The following is a 16,036-nucleotide window of genomic DNA, read 5'->3' on the forward strand; positions in this document are numbered from 1 at the left end:
TCCCTATGTACAAGAATATAACTACTATAATACTGCCCCCTATGTACAAGAATATAACTACTATAATACTGCTCCTATGTACAAGAATATAACTACTATAATACTGCTCCTATGTACAAGAATATAACTACTATAATACTGCCTCTATGTACAAGAATATTACTGCTATAATACTGCTCCTATATACAAGAATATAACTACTATAATACTGCCCCCTATGTACAAGAATATAACTACTATAATACTGCTCCTATGTACAAGAATATAACTACTATAATACTGCCCCCTATGTACAAGAATATAACTACTATAATACTGCTCCTATGTACAAGAATATAACTACTATAATACTGCCCCCTATGTACAAGAATAGAACTACTATAATACTGCTCCTATGTACAAGAATATAACTACTATAATACTGCTCCTATGTACAAGAATATAACTACTATAATACTGCCTCTATGTACAAGAAGATTACTGCTATAATACTGCTCCTATATACAAGAATATAACTACTATAATACTGCTCCCTATGTACAAGAATATAACTACTATAATACTGCCTCTATGTACAAGAATATTACTGCTATAATACACAGCAGGGTCTTACAGTGTGTACAGCTACAAGATCCTGGAGTTATTCCACAGTCTATCTCGTCCACCTTTTGATCTCATTTGTTCTTGCATTGGACCTGCCTGCAAAAAAAAAAAGAGACATCCCAGGTTATACCGTTATACTGTGCGGCGTTCATGCGTTTTCTGGCTGCAGTGGATGTGTAGTGATTAGGTGCCGCTATACAGTAACACAGCAGCAGTGGACGTGCGGTACATACAGGACGTACCATCTGTACGCCGTCCCCCGCCCCCATGTCTCCTGAGCCGATGTGTGTCAGATGCACAAAGTTCATGGGTTCTCCGATCATGGAGCGATCGATTCTCCTCCTCTTCTTTTTCTGTACGAAACAGAACACATGATTAGATGATTGTATCGTATCTCATCATACCTGGTGTATCTAAGCAAAGCGTATCTAAGTCTGTCATCATATAATGTAACGTATCTAATCCTATCATGTGTGATACTGTTTGTCGATCACAGGGGATGTTGGTGGTGGCGGTAGCCGCCTGATAACTGCGGGCAGAGGAGGAGGTGGCGGTTATCTCTGACAGCAGGCCCTGGCGGTAGGGGCAGAGGTCCAGCAGATCAGTGAGGATTCGTGGACGGTGGCTGTAGAGGGACACATGTCTCCAGCTGTGAGATCTGATCCCTCTGAGTGCAGTGGGCAGGGGTCTCGTGTGTCTGGAGCTGATGGCGGAGTGTCGCTCTTCGCCGGGGCTGGGTCTTCCTGTTTTCACCACGTTCTCGGTTTCCTGTAGACATTGACACACTGAAGACATGTTTTTCTTAAGAGCCGTGTACAGGAACCCGCGGGGTATATAAAACTCACGCTTCCCGTGCATAGGAAGTCACCCCGCTCTCACACACAAAGCTGTTTGGCACTATGTGGCAATATGTCTGGGTGGAGTGGCCCCTTTTTTGACAAACGTTTTCTGGCCCTTTAAATAGTCGATCAAAGATTAGGATTTGCCAAATCAATTGATGGCTGCTATTTTTAATGAAACTGGTAACAATCCGTCCCACCACCCTTCACTGCCCACGAAATGACCCCGATCACAGGCAGTGCCCCCTGGCACAGAGGGAAGGGAGGAGGAATACCGGGAGGTGTGGGGGAATGTGGACGATGCAAGACATTCCTAAAAATGAGCCAAACTGCGCGTTACTGATTAATCTACGTCCATGTGACTGATCCTGCAGTTATACAGGATTTAGAGGTCCTCCGCCATAACACTACAAGAACTAACAAGCTTCTCATGAGGCCAGGGCACTGCCACCCCGAGAAGGGGCCCTGCTGCCAACATATGCTCCGTCTCCTGGAGACAGAGCGACAATGAAACTTTACCTCCATGTTAAAGCTTTTTGGGGGTTCTGTATGGTGGTATTATATGGGCACTGTATGGTGGTATCATATGATCTCTGTACGGTGGTATTATATGGGCTTTGTACGGTGGTATTATATGGGCTTTGTACGATGGTATTATATGGGCTCTGTATGGTGGTATTATATGGGCTTTGTACGGTAGGATTATATGGGCTTTGTATGGTGGTATTATATGGGCTCTATGTGGTGGTATTATATGGGCTTTGTACGGTAGGATTGCATGGTCCTTGTACGGTGGTATTATATGGGCTCTGCATGGTGGTATTATATGGCCTCTGTTTGGTGGTATTATATGGGCTGTGTATGGTGGTATTATATGGGCTTTGTATGGTGGTATTATATGGGCTCTGTATGATGGTATTATATAGGCTTTGTATGGTGGTATTATATGGGCTCTGTATGATGGTATTATATGGGCTCTGTATGGTGATATTATATGGGCCCTGTATGGCCGTGGAATTATATGGGCTCTGTATAAAGGTATTATGTGAGATCTTTGGGGTAATATTATAGGTCTCTGTATGCTGTTATTATATGAGCTCTATATGGCCATGTTTTATGGGCTCTGTCTATTATGTGAGATCTGTATGGTCATATTACTTGGGCTATGTAAGCTGGTTTTGTATGGGCTCTATATGGTGGTTTGTATGGGACCTGTATTCCGGTATTATATGGGCTCTATATGGTGGTATATGATATCTGTATGGGGTTTTTATATGGGCTCTGTATGGTAGTATTATATGATCTCTGTACGGTGGTATTATACGGGCTCTGTACGGTGACATTATATGGGCTTTATATGGTGGTATTATATAGTCTCTGTATGGTGTTACATCAGCTGTGTATGGCAGATTCATATGAACTGTGTGCAGAATTATTAGGCAAGTTGTATTTTAGAGGATTATTTTTATTATTGATCAACAACTATGTTCTCAATCAACCCAAAAGACTCATAAATATCCAAGCTTAATATTTTTGGAAGTTGGAGTAGTTTTTTTTAGATTTGGCTATCTTAGGAGGATATCTGTTTGTGCAGGTAACTATTACTGTGCAGAATTATTAGGCAACTTAATAAAAACCAAATATAATCCCATCTCACTTGTTTATTTTCACCAGGTAAACCAATATCAGTGCACAAACTTTAGAGATAAACATTTCTGACATGCAAAAACAAAAACCAAAATAATTAGTGATGAATATAGCCACCTTTCTTTATGATGATACTCAACAGCCTCCATCCATAGATTCTGTCAGTTGCTTGATCTGTTTTCGATCAACATTGCGTGCAGCAGCCACCACAGCCTCCCAGACACTGTTCCGAGAGGTGTACTGTTTTCCCTCCCTGTAGATCTCACATTTTATGATGGACCACAGGTTCTCTATGGGGTTCAGATCAGGTGAACAAGGGGGTCATGTCATTATTTTTTCTTCTTTTAGACCTTTACTGGCCAGCCACGCTGTGGAGTAGTTGGATGCATGTCATGGAGTATTGTCCTGCATGAAAATCAAGTTTTTCTTGAACGATACCGACTTCTTCCTGTACCACTGCTTGAAGAAATTGTCTTCCAGAAACTGGCAGTAGGTCTGGGAGTTGAGCTTCACTCCATCCTCAACCCGAAAAGGTCCCACAAGTTGATCTTTGATGATACCAGCCCATACCAGTACCCCACCTCCACCTTGCTGGCGTCTGAGTCGGAGTGGAGCTCTCTGCCCTTTACTGATGCAGCCTCTGGCCCATCAAGAGTCACTCTCATTTCATCAGTCCATTAAACCTTTGAAAAATCAGTCTTAAGATATTTCTTGTCCCATTCTTGACGTTTTATCTTATGTTTCTTGTTCAAAGGTGGTGGTTTTTCAGCCTTCCTTACCTTGGCCATGTCCCTGAGTATCGCACACCTTGTGCTTTTTGATACTCCAGTAACGTTGCAGCTCTGAAATATGGCAAAACTGGTGGCGAATGGCATCTTGGCAGCTTCACGCTTGATTTTCCTCAATTCATGGGCAATTATTTTGCGCCTTCTTTGGCCAACACGCTTCTTGCGACCCTGTTGGCTATTTGCCATGAAATGCTTGATTGTTCGGTGATCACGATTCAAAAGTTTGGAAATTTCACGACTGCTGCCTCCCTCTGCAAGACATCTCACAATTTTGGACTTTTCAGAGCCCGTCAAATCTCTCTTCTGACTCATTTTGCCAAAGGAAAGGAAGTTGCCTAATAATTAAGCACACCTTATATAGGGTGTTAATGTCATTAGTCAACACCCCTCCTCATTACAGAGATGCACATCACCAGATTTACTTAATGGGTAGTTGGCTCTCAAGACTATGCAGCTTGGAGTAGGACAACATGTATAAAAAGTATCATGTGAGCAAAATACGCATTTGCCTAATAATTCTGCACGCGGTGTATAAAGGTATTATAAACAGTATGTGGATGCGGTGGTGCCAGTGAAAGCCGCGCTTCCTCCAGGAAGAGACAGTAAGATAGGTTGATTTGAAACTTTTATTGAAAAGCTACAATACTGTAGCTATTTTATTGTAGTATTGTAGCTTTTCAATAAAAGTTTCAAATCAACCTATCTTACTGTCTCTTCCTGGAGGAAGCGCGGCTTTCACTGGCACCACCGCATCCACATAGTATTTGTTTCGCTAAGGATCCCTGGAGATTCGTGCCGGCTGCAGCCCCTCGTTTTATATCTTCTCAATGAGTTGTGCATGTCACAACTCTGAAAGGTGAGCAATTTCATTTATTATTATTTTCACGATTGGTTATCGTATTTCTGCGCTATTTTTTACTTATAAAGGTATTATGTGAGATCTGTGTGGTGGTATTATATAAACCCTGCATGGTGGTATTATATGATCTCTGTACGGTGGTATTATCTGGGCTTTATATGGTGGTATTATATAGTCTCTGTATGGTGTTACATCAGCTCTGTATGGCAGTTATATGGACTGTGTATAAAGGTATTATGTGAGATCTGTGTGGTGGTATTATATGGGCTCTGTATAGCAGTATTATATGGGCTTTGTTTGGTGGTGTTATCATTCTTGGTATGAGAGCGAAGTGAGCACTTGGCTTGATTCTCGCTATGTTTGGCCCTGTTCAGATTTACGCTCTGTATGGGGAAGAATAATGGAGCCTAGAGGGGGCGGTGGAGGAGGGGATATTTAAGGACAAAAATTGCCTTAATCTTTCTGAAACAAGTATTTCTCTAAAGTTTGGATCTTATTAAGTGATGTTCAGATTCCGCAGCTCGGGTTCAGCGTCATCCATGATCCACGTCCCATCAATCACAGATCTTGTCTGGTCACCGGAGGCTTTCTGCAGCAAGTCTGATCACAAAGTCACCCCGCAGGCGGCAGATGTGGGGGGGAGAGGAGTCGCCTTGTGCCTCTCACCTCGGCTTCAAACATCTGCTGCAGATTTTTCTTTTTATATTTTATGTCACTGTAGGCCATTGAACGCCTCTCGGAAATAACAGGCCGTCCAGGAGAACCCTTTTAAATTCTACAAATGAGAAATGACCAGAAAAGGGGCGCCGCGCAACTATGTCAAAGTTTGCGCATGAGGTTTTTTTTTTTTCCCTGCAATTTTTGAATGGCATCTGCAACGATTTAACACAGCCTTAAAGGGGTTTAAATGCAAGTGCATGTAAAAAAAAAATCCTTTCCAGCAATTTCAGTGCTGTGTTTGCAGGCGCTCATGTTGTTCACACTTCTCTTGGACAAAAACAGTTTTTTGGATGAGTGAAGGATGAAGGCTGCAGACAATCAGTGGCAGCTAATAGGCTGCAGCACTCACGTGGCATAACAATGTCACATGAGCGCCGTCAGACACATGGCCAACATCGCTGGGACAGCGCCGATCTGAGAAGTGAGTATATGCTTGCTTTTATTTTATATGGGGCACTGTTTTATTTAAGAGTAAGGGGTGGTTCAAATTGTGGACAACCCCTTTAAGAGAGAGTGGTTATCAACCTGTCCCCATTAGTACCCCTATTAATCATGAGAACAGGAGTCCAAAATATCCCTGTATAAATATAGTGGTAATGAGCACGTTTGACCGATGCCCTATTCACCATCTACAGAAGAGGTGGTCGCACACGCTCACTATCACCTCATTCACCGTTTATAGGAGAGGGGGTCGCGCGCACTCAGTACTGCTCTAGTCACGGTCTACAGGAGAGGTGGTCGCACACGCTCACTACCGCCACAGTCACTGTCTCTAGGAGAGATGGTCGCACACGCTCACTACCGCCCCAGTCACTGTCTATAGGAGAGGGGTCACACACGCTCACTACCGCTCCAGTCACTGTCTATAGGAGAGGGGGTCACGCACACTCAGTACTGCTCTAGTCACGGTCTACAGGAGAGGTGGTCGCACACGCAAACTACCGCCACAGTCACTGTCTATAGGAGAGATGGTCGCACACGCTCACTACCGCCCCAGCCACTGTCTATAGGAAAGGGGGTCACACACGCTCACTACCGCTCCAGTCACTGTCTATAGGAGAGGAGGTCGCACACGCTCACTACCGCCTCAGTCACTGTCTATAGAAGAGGGGGTCACACACGCTCACTACAGCTACAGTCACTGTCTATAGGAGAGGAGGTCGCACACGCTCACTACTGCTTCAGTCACTGTCTATAGGAGAGGGGGTCACACACACTCAATACTGCTCTAGTCACGGTCTATAGGAGAGGTGGTCGCACACGCTCACTACCACCACAGTCACCGTCTATAGGAGAGGTGGTCGCACACGCTCAATAAAGCCGCATTCACCGTCTATAAAAGAGGTGGTCACACACACTCAATACTGCTCTAGTGACGGTCTATAGGAGAGGCGGTTGCACTCACTCACTACTGCTCCAATCACCATCTATAGGAGATGTGGTCACACACGCTCACTATCATGTCATTCATCGTCTATAGGAGAGGTGGTCGCACACGCTCACTATTGCTCCATTATCCGTCCATAGGAGAGGTAGTAGCACACACTCACTACTGCTCCACTCACTGTCTATAGGAGAGGTGGTCGCACACGTTCACTATTGCTCCATTATCCGTCCATAGGAGAGGTAGTAGCACACACTCACTACTGATCCAGTCACTGTCTATAGGAGAGGTGGTCGCACACGCTCACTACCTCTCTAGTCACTGTCTATAGGAGAGGTGGTCGCACACGCTCACTACCGCTCCAGTCACCATCTATAGGAGAGGTGATCACACACGCTCACTACCGATCCAGTCACTGTCTATAGGAGAGGTGGTCGCACACACTCACTACCGCTCAAGTCACTGTCTATAGGGGAGGTGGTCACATATGCTCACTACCGCGCCAGTCACTGTCTGTAGGAGAGGTGGTCGCACACGCTCACTAACGCTCCAGTCGCCATCTATAAAACAGTTAGTCACACACGCTCACTGCCGCCCCAGTCACCGTCTATAGGAGAGGTAGTCGCACATGCTCACTACCGCCACAGTCACCGTCTATAGGAGAAGTGGTCGCACACGCTTTCTACTGGTCCAGTCACCGTCTATAGGAGAGGAGGTCGCACACGCTCACTACCTCTCCAGTCACTGTCTATAGGAGAGGTGGTCGCACATGCTCACTATCGCCCCAGTCACCGTCTATAGGAGAGGTGGTCGCACACACTCACTACCTCTCCAGTCACTGTCTATAGGAGAGGTGGTCGCACACGCTCACTACCGCTCCAGTCACCGTCTATAGGAGAGGAGGTCGCACACGCTCACTATCTCTCCAGTCACAGTCTATAGGAGAGGAGGTCGCACACGCTCACTACCTCTCCAGTCACCGTCTATAGGAGAGGTGGTCACACACGCTCACTACCGCTCCAGTCACCATCTATAGGAGAGGCAGTCGCACAAGCTCACTACCGCTTCAGTCACGATCTATAGGAGAGGTGGTCGCACACGCTCACTACCGCTCCAGTCACCATCTATAGGAGAGGTGGTCGCACACGCTCACTACCGGTTCAGTCACTGTCTATAGGAGAGGAGGTCGTACACGCTCACTACCTTTCCAGTCACCGTCTATAGGAGCGGAGGTCGCACACGCTCACTACCTTTCCAGTCACTGTCTATAGGAGAGGAGGTCGCACACGCTCACTACCTTTCCAGTCACTGTCTATAGGAGAGGAGGTCACAAACGCTCACTACCGCTCCAGTCAGGGGCGGAACTACCGCCCGTGCAGCCGGTTCAATGAACGGGGGCCCCGAGGGAGAGGGGGCCCCTCCAGCCTCTAGCAGGGCCGCCATCAGGGCATGACTGCCCTGACTCCAGTATGGGGTCCGGCCGGTAGGGGCCCCCTCGGGGGCCCCCCTCTTGTGCGTCTCTCTCCTCATGGGGCCCCCGGCCCCATGCTATGCGCCGGGTCCGGGACATTTCAGCGCTGAGCTGCGCTGTTGCAGCAGCGCCTTCATGATTCCCCTGACTTCCGGTCATGTGACGGTGCCGTCACATGGCCGGAAGTCAGGAGAACCTGCTGTCAGCGATTTGGACGAGCGCCAGGATTCTGCAGGGATCGCATGGGGGTAAGTATAACAAGTTTTATTTTTTTTAAAATACAATTAACTAGGAGTGGAGAGATGGGAGATGCACGTGTGTGTGTGTGTGGGGGGGGGGGGGGGGAGATGGGAGATGCACATGTGTGTGTGTGTGGGGGGGGGAGATGGGAGATGCACATGTGTGTGGGGGGGGAGATGGGAGATGCACATGTGTGTGGGGGGGGGATGGGAGATGCACATGTGTATGGGGGGGGAGATGGGAGATGCACATGTGTGTGGGGGGGGGAGATGGGAGATGCACATGTGGGGGGGGGTGAGAGAGGTGCACATGTGGTGGAAGGGGATGAGAGAGGGGCACATGTGGGGGAGGGGGATGAGAGAGGGGCACATGTGGGGGAGGGGGACGAGAGGGGCACATGTGGGGGCGGGGGTGAGAGATGTGCACATGGGGGGGGATGAGAGCTGCACATGGGGGGGTTTGAGAGCTGCACATGGGGGAATTGGGAGTAGGGGGATAATGAGCTGCACATAACGAATGTGGGGTGGGGGAGAGTAAATGATAAATGATGATGGGGTGGGGAGAGCACGGACATGATATAATGAATTGGGGCAGGGGGTGCATGTAAATATTGAATGCGGGGAGCAGGAAGTATAGAGTAGGGGGCGTTGCGGATGCAGGAGTGTGACTGGTAACAAATTGGCGGAAAGAGTAGAGGTTCTAATTAAATTATATATTAAGTGCCTATTTACAGTTAATGGGGGCACAGTGGTGGATTACAATTTATATTTGGAATGGTAGGTTGCATAATAACTAACCATATATTGATAGTGGATGCACGTCTGTATTCAGCTGCGTAATGTAGAAGTTGGGGAATGTGCTCTAGATAACTGTGTTATTTTATGCAGAGACGAGTCCTGGCTGGAAGACGTGATGGCGGTCTGTGCTGGATGAAGGAGAAAAGCGAAGATGAAGGACTTCACCTAGAGACGTCACCGGTGAGTCAGTCTATTACATGTACACTGTGTATAATGTCACTGGTGATCACTGTATTACCTGTACACTGACACTATATACAGAGCTCCTGTGTATAATGTCACTGGTGATCACTGTATTACCTGTACACTGACACTATATACAGAGCTCCTGTGTATAATTTCACTGGTGATCACTGTATTACCTGTACACTGACACTATATACAGAGCTCCTGTGTATAATGTCACTGGTGATCCCTGTATTACCTGTACACTGACACTATATACAGAGCTCCTGTGTATAATGTCACTGATGATCACTGTATTACCTGTACACTGACACTATATACAGAGCTCCTGTGTATAATGTCACTGGTGATCACTATATTACCTGGACACTTACGTTATACATACCATGTATAGAGCTCCCGTGTATAATGACACTTATGGTAATATTAGTAATGTGGTGGTAATATTAGTAATGTAGTGGTAATATGTGGTCTGGTCATGGTGTGGCAGTTTTTCTCCCTTCTGTGTGGTATTATTCGGTCACTATGTTGTGGTAATATGTGGTCTGGTCATGGTGTGGCGGTATTCCCTGTATGTGGTATTATTGGTCATTTAAAAAAAAAATGTATATGACACATTCCCTTAAAGAAAACTAAATAAAAATATATCTAAAAAGAGTATTGGATATTTTAAGAAAATTTTAATAGGTTAGAGTAGGGCCCGCCCAGAAGAGTCTACCTTATCGTGGTGGCGGCTTTAAAAATCTTTTGGCCAAAACAAAAGCTGATGGCTATGTATGTGGCGCCGTCACATGGCAGAACATCAGGAGAACCTGGTGGCAGCGACGTGGACGAGCGCCAGGATTCTGCAGGGATTGCATGGGGGTAAGTATAACAAGTTTTATTTTTTTTAAATACAATTAATTAACTAGGAGTGGGGGGAATCAGAGATGCACATGGGGGGGGTGAGAGATGCACATGGGGGGGTGAGAGATGCACATGGGGGGGTGAGAGATGCACATGGGGGGGTGAGAGATGCACATGGGGGGGTGAGAGATGCACATGGGGGGGATGAGAGATGCACATGGGGGAATGAGAGATGCACATGGGGGGGATGAGAGATGCACATGGGGGGGATGAGAGATGCACATGGGGGGGGTGAGAGCTGCACATGGGTGGGATGAGAGCTGCACATGGGGGGGTGAGAGATGCACATGGGGGGTTATGTTTACATAACTTTGTTGCCTTATGAAGGGCAGGGGGGGGCCCCCCAAAATTTCTTGCACAGGGGCCCACTACAGTCTGTGTCCGCCCCTGGCTCCAGTCATCATCTATAGGAGAGGTGGTCGCACACGCTCACTACCGCGCAAGTCACTGTCTATAGGAGAGGAGGTCGCACACGCTCACTACCGCTCCAGTCACTGTCTATAGGAGAGGAGGTTGCACACGCTCACTTCCTCTTCAGTCACCGTCTATAGGAAAGGAGGTTGCACACGCTCACTACCGCTCCAGTCACCATCTATAGTAGAGGTGGTTGCACTCGCTCACTATCACCTCATTCACCGTCTATAGGAGAGGTGATCACACACACTCCAGAAATACCGTTCTTTTAAACACCCACTGACACCAATGAGGCCACACCACTGCTGATAGCGCACACTGTGCTTTACACTTAATCCCCCTTGAGTCCTGATTGACGGTCAGTAAGATACTTATATTCTTTCCATATGTTTTTTTTTTTATATATACTCCGGCCATTTATATAACCTATTCTCCACAGCCCTTCTCTGGATACCACACTATAGCTCTGCAGCGCTCAGGACACAGTTACCCCATTTATTGGGCAAATTTGGACATAGGTTAGTACCATTATACAATTTCTTCTGCTCATGTTGCTGATTTTTATTTCTTGAGACATGCGCTCTACCTCTATGCCTCCCATTCTTAGTATTAGAAGCTCTTTTATCAAGCACTGTGGTCAACTACTATATTGTATTGAAATAAACACAAACACCATTTGCAATCTTCTGTGAGTGCGGCTGATTATCTTTTATTTGACTATTTGGGGTTCTCCAGTCCAGCCGGCACCCCCGTATATGCTGAATGCGCACCTTTTCTATTGCAAACTGAAAACACATGTATGCTTGGCGGATCTGAGCGTGCATGTGTATGAGGGAGTGATGAGAGGTAGATTCGTGTGAACAAACAGCTAAGAAATGAACAAATGAAGTTCCATTTCCCAGAAGTGTTGACATAGTATAAGCTGTAACATATAACAATACTAAATAATAGCTGCCGGAGAGAACTATTGATTCCCAATAGGTCCCCACTGATTGATGGCGGTGTATTATAACTTACCGGTTGTGGCTTTTCTACGACACAGCAGCCTAATTTATGCCAAAAGTCGCTCATTTTTGAGACTTCCAGTTTGGTCGAAATTCTGATTTGCCAACGGCAGAAGATCTCTTAAGTCAGACCTAAAGTAGTCCTCCGGGAAGGCGGGTGCGTCCAGATCACTCCATAGCAATTCACAACTGACAGCCCGTGAAGATAATGTGTGGATTATGTTCTTGCACCTCAGGGAGAATAAATTTTTATTTTCCTGCAATTTTAAAAAAAAATATATATATATATTTTCTCAAAAAGTTTTAAATTTGAAAAATAGTCCAAAATACAATTTAAAACTCATAACACAGTGAACAACCAGACATAATATTAAGGTAAGGCTACTTTTTCTTTGTTTTAGTGCTCACTTATGAAGCCTTGACCTGTCTTCCGCTCGGGGGTCGGGCCACACCCTATTGTGCTTCCCATCATTAAACACCCCAAGTAGCCCTAGAGGAAGTCACCGAGCATTATACAAGAACAGGAAGAACAGAGCCGAACAACACCCCAGGTCCTCGAAATGTTTTGTTGTTTTTAGATGTGATGGAAATAGAAGATCATTGAAAGGTTCATAGTCACAGATACACCAACACGTGGCCGTTACGGGTCAGGGTGAGATTCACAATAAGGGGTCATGGTGGTATGCAAAACTACGTCAGGAAGAATCTAGGGATGGTAATAATACCTATTCAAAAACTCCAAACTGCTCATATACTTCTACAAAGAAGATAGTATTATAGTAGTTATATTCTTGTACATAGGGGCAGTATTATACTAGTTATATTCTTGTACATAGGAGCAGTATTATAGTAGTTATATTCTTGTACATAGGAGCAGTATTATAGTAGTTATATTCTTGTACATAGGGGGCAGTATTATAGTAGTTATATTCTTGTACATAAGAGCAGTATTATAGTAGTTATATTCTTGTACATAGGGGGCAGTATTATAGTAGTTATATTCTTGTACATAGGAGCAGTATTATAGTAGTTATATTCTTGTACATAGGGGCAGTATTATAGTAGTTATATTCTTGTACATAGGAGCAGTATTATAATAGTTATATTCTTGTACATAGGGGCAGTATTAAAGTAGTTATATTCTTGTACATAGGGGCAGTATTATAGTAGTTATATTCTTGTACATAGGGAGCAGTATTATAGTAGTTATATTCTTGTACATAGGGGCAGTATTGTAGTAGTTATATTCTTGTACATAGGGGCAGTATTAAAGTAGTTATATTCCTGTACATAGGGGGCAGTATTATAGTAGTTATATTCTTCTACATAGGGGCAGTATTATAGTAGTTATATTCTTGTACATAGGAGCAGTATTATAATAGTTATATTCTTGTACATAGGGGCAGTATTATAGTAGTTATATTCTTGTACATAGGGGCAGTATTATAGTAGTTATATTCCTGTACATAGGGGGCAGTATTATAGTAGTTATATTCTTCTACATAGGGGCAGTATTATAGTAGTTATATTCTTGCACATAGGGGGCAGTATTATAGTAGTTATATTCTTGTACATATGGGCAGTATTATAGTAGTTATATTCTTGTACATAGGGGCAGTATTATAGTAGTTATATTCTTGTACATAGGGGACAGTATTATAGTAGTTATATTCTTGTACATAGGGGGCAGTATTATAGTAGTTATATTCTTGTACATAGGTGCAGTATTATAGTAGTTATATTCTTGTACATAGGGGGCAGTATTATAGTAGTTATATTCTTGTACATAGGGGCAGCATTATAATAGTTATATTCTTGTACATAGGGGCAGTATTATAGTAGTTATATTCTTGTACATAGGGGCAGTATTATAGTAGTTATATTCCTGTACATAGGGGGCAGTATTATAGTAGTTATATTCTTGTACATAGGGGCAGTATTATAGTAGTTATATTCTTGCACATAGGGGGCAGTATTATAGTAGTTATATTCTTGTACATAGGGGCAGTATTATAGTAGTTATATTCTTGTGCATAGGGGGCAGTATTATAGTAGTTATATTCTTGGACATAGGGGGCAGTATTATAGTAGTTATATTCTTGTATATAGGGGCAGCATTATAGTAGTTATATTCTTGTACATAGGGGCAGTATTATAGTAGTTATATTCTTGTTTAATAGAGGGCAGTATTATAGTAGTTATATTCTTGTACATAGGAGCAGTATTATAGTAGTTATATTCTTGCACATAGGGGGCAGTATTATAGTAGTTATATTCTTGTGCATAGGGGGCAGTATTATAGTAGTTATATTCTTGTACATAGGGGGCAGTATTATAGTAGTTATATTCTTGTATATAGGGGCAGTATTATAGTAGTTATATTCTTGTACATAGGGGCAGTATTATAGTAGTTATATTCTTGTTTAATAGGGGGCAGTATTATAGTAGTTATATTCTTGTACATAGGAGCAGTATTATAGTAGTTATATTCTTGTACATAGGGGCAGTATTATAATAGTTATATTCTTGTACATAGGGGCAGTATTATAGTAGTTATATTCTTGTACATAGGGGCAGTATTATAGTAGTTATATTCCTGTACATAGGGGGCAGTATTATAGTCGTTATATTCTTGTACATAGGGGCAGTATTATAGTAGTTATATTCTTGCACATAGGGGGCAGTATTATAGTAGTTATATTCTTGTACATAGGGGCAGTATTATAGTAGTTATATTCTTGTACATAGGGGGCAGTATTATAGTAGTTATATTCTTGTACATAGGGGGCAGTATTATAGTAGTTATATTCTTGTATATAGGGGCAGTATTATAGTAGTTATATTCTTGTACATAGGGGCAGTATTATAGTAGTTATATTCTTGTTTAATAGGGGGCAGTATTATAGTAGTTATATTCTTGTACATAGGAGCAGTATTACAGTAGTTATATTCTTGTACATAGGGGGCAGTATTATAGTAGTTATATTCTTGTACATAGGGGGCAGTATTATAGTAGTTATATTCTTGTACATAGGAGCAGTATTATAGTAGTTATATTCTTGTATATAGGGGGCAGTATTATAGTAGTTATATTCTTGTACATAGCAGCAGTATTATAGTAGTTATATTCTTGTACATAGGGGCAGTATTATAGTAGTTATATTCCTGTACATAGGGGGCAGTATTATAGTAGTTATATTCTTCTACATAGGGGCAGTATTATAGTAGTTATATTCTTGCACATAGGGGGCAGTATTATAGTAGTTATATTCTTGTACATATGGGCAGTATTATAGTAGTTATATTCTTGTACATAGGGGCAGTATTATAGTAGTTATATTCTTGTACATAGGGGACAGTATTATAGTAGTTATATTCTTGTACATAGGGGGCAGTATTATAGTAGTTATATTCTTGTACATAGGTGCAGTATTATAGTAGTTATATTCTTGTACATAGGGGGCAGTATTATAGTAGTTATATTCTTGTACATAGGGGCAGCATTATAATAGTTATATTCTTGTACATAGGGGCAGTATTATAGTAGTTATATTCTTGTACATAGGGGCAGTATTATAGTAGTTATATTCCTGTACATAGGGGGCAGTATTATAGTAGTTATATTCTTGTACATAGGGGCAGTATTATAGTAGTTATATTCTTGCACATAGGGGGCAGTATTATAGTAGTTATATTCTTGTACATAGGGGCAGTATTATAGTAGTTATATTCTTGTGCATAGGGGGCAGTATTATAGTAGTTATATTCTTGGACATAGGGGGCAGTATTATAGTAGTTATATTCTTGTATATAGGGGCAGCATTATAGTAGTTATATTCTTGTACATAGGGGCAGTATTATAGTAGTTATATTCTTGTTTAATAGAGGGCAGTATTATAGTAGTTATATTCTTGTACATAGGAGCAGTATTATAGTAGTTATATTCTTGCACATAGGGGGCAGTATTATAGTAGTTATATTCTTGTGCATAGGGGGCAGTATTATAGTAGTTATATTCTTGTACATAGGGGGCAGTATTATAGTAGTTATATTCTTGTATATAGGGGCAGTATTATAGTAGTTATATTCTTGTACATAGGGGCAGTATTATAGTAGTTATATTCTTGTTTAATAGGGGGCAGTATTATAGTAGTTATATTCTTGTACATAGGAGCAGT

The 16,036-nt window shown here is 43.0% G+C and overlaps 1 protein-coding gene across 1 annotated transcript in view; it reads right to left on the reverse strand.

The window, feature by feature from the left end:
• CDC42SE1 (CDC42 small effector 1) overlaps nt 1–16,036 on the reverse strand; it is a 76,926-nt gene that overhangs the window by 10,997 nt on the left and 49,893 nt on the right. Inside the window, exons 2-4 of the mRNA XM_073639373.1 lie at nt 11,872–12,115; nt 846–956; nt 614–699 (exon numbers count right to left, since the gene is read on the reverse strand). Of these exons, the coding sequence (XP_073495474.1) occupies nt 625–699; nt 846–956; nt 11,872–11,925 (240 nt within the window). The 5' untranslated portion in view covers nt 11,926–12,115 and the 3' untranslated portion in view covers nt 614–624. The remainder of the gene's footprint in view (nt 1–613; nt 700–845; nt 957–11,871; nt 12,116–16,036) is intronic.

The sequence above is a fragment of the Phyllobates terribilis genome, unplaced genomic scaffold, assembly GCF_046119375.1.
Source record: "Phyllobates terribilis strain yellow unplaced genomic scaffold, ASM4611937v1 Scaffold_7__3_contigs__length_470593459, whole genome shotgun sequence".
In the NCBI taxonomy this organism is placed as follows: domain Eukaryota; kingdom Metazoa; phylum Chordata; class Amphibia; order Anura; family Dendrobatidae; genus Phyllobates; species Phyllobates terribilis.